The 7748-nt window shown below is 44.9% G+C and overlaps 2 protein-coding genes across 8 annotated transcripts in view; both read left to right on the plus strand.

Moving 5' to 3' along the window:
- LOC131888798 (BUB3-interacting and GLEBS motif-containing protein ZNF207-like) overlaps window positions 1-4931 on the plus strand; it is an 8083-nt gene extending 3152 nt beyond the window's left edge. Inside the window, exons 7-10 of one of the 7 annotated variants that reach the window (XM_059237742.1) lie at window positions 1590-1702; window positions 2136-2355; window positions 2603-2674; window positions 3606-4931. In XM_059237742.1, coding sequence (XP_059093725.1) covers window positions 1590-1702; window positions 2136-2201 — 179 coding nt within the window. In that variant the 3' untranslated portion in view covers window positions 2202-2355; window positions 2603-2674; window positions 3606-4931. Of the gene's footprint in view, window positions 1-1589; window positions 1703-2135; window positions 2675-3605 lie in introns of all 7 variants that reach the window. The other 6 variants (XM_059237757.1, XM_059237734.1, XM_059237750.1 and 3 more) reach the window with 6 other exon arrangements.
- Window positions 4932-5451: 520 nt separating this feature from the next.
- Window positions 5452-7748, plus strand: part of LOC131878753 (kelch domain-containing protein 8B-like) — a 4752-nt gene continuing 2455 nt past the window's right edge. The window contains exons 1-2 of the mRNA XM_059224868.1: window positions 5452-5570; window positions 5632-6046. Coding sequence (XP_059080851.1) covers window positions 5531-5570; window positions 5632-6046 — 455 coding nt within the window. The 5' untranslated portion in view covers window positions 5452-5530. The remainder of the gene's footprint in view (window positions 5571-5631; window positions 6047-7748) is intronic.

Consider the following 7748-nt stretch of genomic DNA (forward strand, 5'->3'; position numbering starts at 1 on the left):
GGCTTTGGTCACCGTTTGAAATTGAAAGACCTTAAGCTCATGTCATATCTGACCTAATACCGCCCCTCGTTTACAGTCCTTTCTGGGTCAAAGCCCTGAGAGTCGAGCGTTGTACTCTGGGCGATCACGGCCAAACGGGTGATTCTATCAACATCGGGCGCCCAATCACGGGTTCCAAGTGGATCCAGCCTCTCCCTGCTCTCAGCCCCTCGTGATTCAGTTCCGCCCCCTTGGGTCGGGCTCAGGGTGAAGGACCAATCCGGGTTTGGGCAAGATGGGTCGTAAAAAGAAGAAGCAAAGTAAACCGTGGTGTTGGTAAGAACCCGAAATCTCACGCCATCGTCTAAAATCTTGGACATGGCCTAGGCTGGTTTGAAATGNCCCCCCCCCATGGTGGCATGCACTCCCCTTAGATTCCACATGATTGCAAACGTGAAATCCTGTCAAAGGTTTAAAAAAAAGGGAGACCGTTGCTGTGAAATGCCATTACTAGACAGGCAAACTAAAAGAAGGAAAAAACGTGATTATTAAGTGAATACCAACAAGGTAGGTCTGTGTTGCTCCTTCTTCTCCCGGTCCTATACTTTGATATAACTACTACAACTAGTTGAGAATCCTCCTTACTCTGTTCCTTGTGGAGAAGCCAGGTTTGTCCTCTTTGCTCTATCCTCCTCCTCCTCCTCTTCCTCTTCCTCCTCCTACAACTTGTTCAACTACTGCCAATGCAATGCAAGATACATACCGATTCTGTTGGTGGTGTGTAGCGAGCAAATTGCAACTTTAACTTGGATTGGGTGGTGTAAATCTCTCTTTCCCTCTCACTCTCTCACTCGTGCCCGTGTTTTCTTGGTGGTATGAAAATGCGGCGGCCCAGGTAGGTCTGTTGGTTCGATGCCTTCGTATTGAATGCTGCTGCCGATGATACATATTTCGAGTCACTTGTGTTTCTTTTTGGTTTTAATTGGAGCACTTATCTTGAAGAACAACAAATGCCATCCTCATGATTCAGCCTCATCCTCATCATCATCAACAACAGTCATCATCATACTATATAACTATTGCTACTATATACTTACTACTCTACTTATACTACAACTACTATATATCTTGTCGCTGTGTAACCCTTTTTCTGCTAATGCCTGGTATGTCTATCTTAAATTCATTGGTACATTACAATCCTGTTACTGGCTTCCAAAACTTCAGGGACTTGATGCAAAAAGAACCATACATGCACCTAATAACTGTAACCGATCCCCGAAAAAGGCCTACAATTCACGGCTCCGCCGTTGGTGTCATTGAGAGCGCCGAGCCTGTCGAGGGAACGCTCGCATGCTGAGGTACCTCGGTCGAGAGGGGAGGTTGAAAGTGTGGCACAACAACTCTTGACCGAGGAGCACCCGATCCCTAAGTAGTGCCCTGTTAGCCTTGGGCCGGGAAGCACGGGTGTGTCCTTCGACTTGCCTGGCCTTGACATGGACAGCAATTTTTCTTTCACGCTGTCATTGTAGGCTTGGACGTTTACAGTTGGTTAGCTGTTGTACCCGTTGTAGTCCAACCGAATCTATTTTTCCTTTTATAACCCCTTTCAGCGATGGTGGGGCCAGCTATGTCAGCCATGGGGCCAGCCATGTCGGCCATGGGACTGCCGGCCATGAGTTTTGCCGCATTGGGCATGCCACCCGCATCGGCGGCCGCTGCAATGGTTCAGACACCTTTCGGTCTGATGGGAACTGCACCCCGCTTCAGATGACAAACAGCCGACTTGTTGGGCCTTCAGACAGGTCTACATCCAGGTGCTAGCACTACACTTCAACATCAGCCGGGCCTCCAGTCGGGTCTCCAGCCGGGTCTATTGGCCACACCCATGACTCAGTCTCAAGCTTTGTCCGCCAACGATCACTTGGCCTTTCTGATGGCTGCTGCCGCCACCTCCAGCGCCAGTACTCCCCTGACTATGCCTCAAAGTTCTAGCTTGGGCGGCCACATCACGGCCATGGCTGGTGGATTTCATCCAAGTGTAGTCCCGTCATCTGTAGGTTCAATTAGTGCCATGAACCCAATGGCTGCCTTTTTGTCGCAACAGCAACAACAACAACAGCAACAACAACATCAACAGTTCTTGGCTGCTGCCGCAGCCGCCGCGTCAAATCCGGCTTTCGCCGCTCAACAACAACAGCAGCAGCTCTTTGCTGCCCAATTAGCGGCCATTGCTAGTGCACAGCCTTCTGGATCCCAACAAGTTGCCTCGATGAATCCCGCCCTCATAGGGGGCGTCCCTGTGTCCTCACCTGGTCCCTCAAATCTTGCAGGAGCACCCGGTGGACTTATATTTTTGCCACGTTTACCCTGAATATTGTAAGCCTTTCCCATTGGCCCACCTAATCCCCCCAAACTATTGAAGCAAAGCATATGTCGGTTTCATTTTAATTCGAGTGTGTGCTAATCTCATCTTGACGCCTCCAACGCCAAAGTCATCCCAGGAAGACATGTGTCCTTGTCGATGATCTAGCTCTCTAGCTAGTTAGTTTTTGTTCCCAGAGTTCGTGTGTGTGTGTTTGGCGACCAACCCGGCTCACCGATGGTTTTCTTTCTCTCTTTTAAGATACCTTTGGAAACGGTAGTAACCACCATTATGAGCCCCGTGCACCTTGGCGGCATAGACGCCATGACCCAGGTAACTGCTTGCAGCAGCCTAAGCACTGGCTTGTCTTTTAGATTAGTGCCTAAAACAACGTCACTCAGAGGGTGTCACTTGCATTTTACCTTACTTCTGTCATTCTGTTTTTTTTAATTCACGGTGGTTGGTCTTGGGTCTTTTGCTGAAAGTACCGTATGGTGTTTCTGGGTTGTTGTTACAGTACTACTCTTGCTACTATAATAACTACTACTATTCCCTCTTCAAGTGCCCCGTATCCCCCACTCCTCTCCTTTTCGTACCTTCATGATTTACATTGAACACGTCCCTGCCCGATTTTACCACCCCACGCCCCCCCACACCCAGTTCCGTGGATCTGTCAACGTAGGAAGGATAGCAGAGGGGGAAATGCCAGTTTTTCTTTCTCGCATCGATTAAGCAATGCAAATCCACTAGAAACCCCACAAGGATTCGTCAGCAATCAAAACGAAACCAATTTCATGTACATAGAACTGTCATCGTATTCTAGCTTTCACCAAGATTACTTTTCATAAACAAATTAAAGTTGCTGCAACGAAACATCGGACCCTAAAGCTGAACCCTAGAGCATCCTCCCTCCCTTTGTCTCTCTTTGTCTCTCTTTCTCTGTTTGCCCCATCCTCCCCTGATTTTCCTGGGTCACAGCCTGTTCAGAGCTGTTGGGCAAACCTCTTTGGCTCTAGCTCCCAAGTGCTGGGGTCTGACTTGAACTGAGAGCTCTGTTCAGACCCTGCTCTTGGCGACCCTGGCTATGTCAAATCAAAGACCCTTCTCTTGTTAACTAATGAATGCCAACCAATTGTCCCCGAGAAAGCTCTTCTTCGGAGATTGAAGGTAGGCTCGTCCCAAGTCAGAGTGATGTTGACTTTTAAAGCACCAACCTACGAGATTGGTCGACCGACATGCCCTGATCTTTTCTCTTGTCCACCAGGATCCTCACAACCCCCCTCCAACGGCTGGTCTCAGCCTCAAAGGTCGTCCTGACCCAAGGAGTCCTTCACGGACTTTTAGGTGGCTCTCTTCAAGGTACCGTCTTTGCTCCTTTCTCTCTCTCTCTCTCACACACCTTCTCACTTCTCTCTGGTCTTCAACGCTTTGTTTGGTTGCCCAATTCTGACAGGGGCATTAAAAGGAAATTTATAACTAGCCGGGCGCTAAGAAACAATTAGTGATTGTTCACCCTGTTTTCGGTGCCCTTGTAATTTATGAAATAGGCCGTTTTAGTCAGACAACGACCTCGTCCTGTAGCTTCTTGATGATAACTGAGCATGAGTTTTTGCCTGAGCCGAACTTTCAAATCCCCCCAGGACATCATTACCAAACAACCAATGTCTTCCCCATCTACTTTTAGATTCGTTTCTTTGCTAGAAAATTGAATTTTATGCCAATCGCAAACAAGTGCTTCGTCGCACTGGCCGAGAAAAAAACCGGATGATTTCAATTCCTTTTCCGTGTCTGCCTGACTCACTGGAAATGCACTTTTGATCTGTACTTAAATGTTGCAATTGGTTTCTGTTCGTTTATATAGTGATGTCCCCTTTTTTTTATTGAATCCATGGTCATCTCCACATTATCATCACCTTCAGCAACATCTGGATAATCGTGATCCATCACCACTTTCCGTTTTCTCGTTTCCATCCAAAAACTATTCTAGGACTAATATCATTTCCGCCAATCGGATTTAACTCTGAAGAGACATGTTCCCCCTCTTTTAGCACTTTTTGTAGTCGGTGTTGGTCTTGGTTTAGGGGAATGGCATATAGATTGTAGATCAAGGTTTGTCTCCCTGAATTGGTGATGCCTTTCGAATGCTGGGCGAATCAGATCCCAATATCCTGAACCCAATTGTTATTTTCAGACGGCAGAAATTATCAGAGACCTTTCTATTAACGTGATCTCGAAGACTTCTCCTTCTCCACATACAAAAACACCTTGCTCCAAACAAAAACCTGCGTACATAATGACGATGTATTTGTTCACATTGTGGTTAAGAGCGACAAAAGGCAATCTCGATTGACCAGGGAAAAGAGCCTTGGTCTGATTTGTAAGGGAAAAGAATATCCAAGGTTCTGACCAAAACCGACAAATAACATTATTGTGAACGCTCCTCAAAGCGGCCGGCATTTGTTCATGTGTCCATTCATGCAACTCACTAGAATTCTTATTATGATTATCGTTCCGCAGCAATTAATATTCCGATGATCAGTTGTTTCACGCAATGCTATGTTCTTTTGAAATATACCGCTACCCATGGAAACCTTATCTTATCATTCGAGTTTCAAACACGGACTAGAGTTGTCCATCAAAACCAAACATTGAGAAAAGTATCGAAATCCGAATCGATTAAAAGCCTCTTTGTGTCACAAACGTGACCAAATCTGGCCCCACATAATTTTATATTTTTGACGAATTCTGGATATCAATTAGTGAATATAAGTTCTAGGTTGGCGAAGGGGCTAGGGTTAAAGGATTCAGCTTTTACGTGTCCTTGAGAAAGATTGACAAGGGAAATCTTGCGCTAACAAAGACTTTTGTCCTGTATAACTCGTAGACTGGTTAGCTACTAATGGCGTGAGAAAGTCATCAGAGTATTCAGAGGTCCAAAAAAATTTCGGAACGAGCTACAAACATGCGGTCAGTTCGTGGCAGGCCTGTAATTGCACTATATTTACCAGATAGATTTCAATTTAGAAAAAAAAACAATTATACCAGAATACTGAAAAACAACTATGTTTAGGTATATCCATCATACACTAAAGTTGAGCTTTAGTCAAACGGATTCCGTTCAGATCCGGTTTTGATAACAACTCTAATCGATACGTAACAAATTGTGAATATCGTGGTATCCTCAAAAACATGCAGCTTTGGTTGTTCACATTTCTACCTTGTATGGTAGGTAAGTACCTCAAACCTGTGCCAACATTGAGTGCAACCAATTCTTACGAATTTTGCATCAGCGGGTGGGACCTCACTCTTGGTGGGAACGGGGTCGTCAAGCGATTTTGAAATCGTCAACCTTTCTGATCCGGATGCAATTTGTATGCAACCTAAGGACTATCCCCATCAGACGGCTTGGTCCGTTGCTGGAACGCTAGCAGGAAAACCCTTGATCTGTGGCGGATTCAACCCGCCTGATAAGGTGGGTGTGACATGCCATGTCTATTATCAAGGTGGTGATTCATGGTACGAAGGGGGCTGGGTGAATCGCATCTGGTCCGCGGGAGTGAATCTCACACCGCGGACGTTCTTCATGGGCGGTGGATCCTTATCCCAGATTCACAACGAGACCTTTTTCATTGAAGACTCCGGTGTGGCTCAAGGCCCGGATCTGCCAGAGGAGAGAATGGCACACTGCTTCGTTCGAATCAACGAGTAAGTTCATGGTTCGATTTTTGCAGACCCACGAATTGGTTCCAGGGTAACTCGGCACAGTAGAAATTGACAGTTTGGAGAAATCGACAAAAAATGCAAAAAAATGCAACAAAGAGGAAAAACATGACTGCATTAAAGCGTTTGCTAACATTACTAGTTTAGGATAATTGGGAATGGAGGTAGGGTATCCCTGCTTAAGATCCAAATGCTGCTGCTATAAAATGAATTGGACCAAGTATGAACTTCATTGGTCAAGCCATCAAATCAGTCATTAAAAAGCTTGGAATTTGATATTGTTTAGTTTCCCAATATGTCGAATTTTCTGGTGTTTCGAGTTCTCCGATGCGTTGAAATTTCCTGTGTCGAGATTTCCGTTGTGGCAAGTTATCCTGGAACCCCATGAATTGGTTTAAACTGGGCATGGGCTTCCAGAGATATGGGCTTCCGGTGCAAGAAAACATTCCGCATCGCCCTAGCCATTCATTTTATCAAAAATCAATACTTAATACAAAAGATCTGATCATTTTTTTTATCCTGGCCAAATCTAGGCCCAAAAGTTTGGTCTACAGATCTTTGGATAGGCAGCTAAAGTTTATGCTAATAACTAGGGGTCGGAAAAATAGTTAGTGATTTTGGTCAAAATAGTTTTTTTTAGTTAGGAAAATCAGCCAAAATAAGTTCCGAAAACGTAAAAATTAGTTTAAAAAGGTGAAAATAGCGTTTTACTTGTTTGGATGTTCAAGTGTTTGTGTGGTATTTCAGATGAAATTGCTGATTAATATTTTTCACAATTTTCTTGCTCTTTGGGCTCAAATCCAGGTCAATCCCAGATTTTTGCCCTCGGTCTGGTATGTCGTAAAGGGATTCGCTGTTCTTGGATGAAGTTCTCCTTTTACCAACGGTTTGAGGATGAACACCAAAAAGCTCACCCATCTCCTTGTGCCTATTGTCGGTCGTCAGCAGGCCCTTAGTTTTGGTTCTGACATGAGGACTGGTGTCACTTGCATTTTAGAATATTGCTTTGGTGGCCAACGATGGGAGGGTTACCACTTGCCTTTTTAAAATTAGATTATTTTCAGTATGACACAATTATATGTGCTCAACACTTCCTCTTAATAAGGAAAGCTTGAGGTTAAATGTCAAACAAATCTTTGAGCAGGGACATGAGCATTGTCCCGAATTTTTTTCACCCACCCCGTATTTCCCCCAAAATTCCCCTAAACATGACCCAAATCCTTCATTTTACCCGAAAATCCTCGGTTTTAGGTTATTTCGTGATTANTCCTGTGTCGAGATTTCCGTTGTGGCAAGTTATCCTGGAACCCCATGAATTGGTTTAAACTGGGCATGGGCTTCCAGAGATATGGGCTTCCGGTGGAAGAAAACATTCCGCATCGCCCTAGCCATTCATTTTATCCAAAATCAACACTTAATACAAAAGATCTGATCATTTTTTTTATCCTGGCCAAATCTAGGCCCAAAAGTCTGGTCTACGGATCTTGGGAGAGGCAGCCAAAGTTTATGCTAATAACTAGGGGTCGGAAAAATATGTTATAACATATAGAGAAATTGAAGAAACTTAATTTTTTACTTTGGTGCGAAAAGTGGCCCAGAGTTACGACCAAGAGCAGGCCGATTTAGCGGGAAGCTCGTTCGCAGCCCATATTTCTAGAAGTCCGTGTCTAAGCCTGGGAATCCATCC

Source organism: Tigriopus californicus, chromosome 1, assembly GCF_007210705.1.
Source record: "Tigriopus californicus strain San Diego chromosome 1, Tcal_SD_v2.1, whole genome shotgun sequence".
NCBI lineage: Eukaryota > Metazoa > Arthropoda > Copepoda > Harpacticoida > Harpacticidae > Tigriopus > Tigriopus californicus.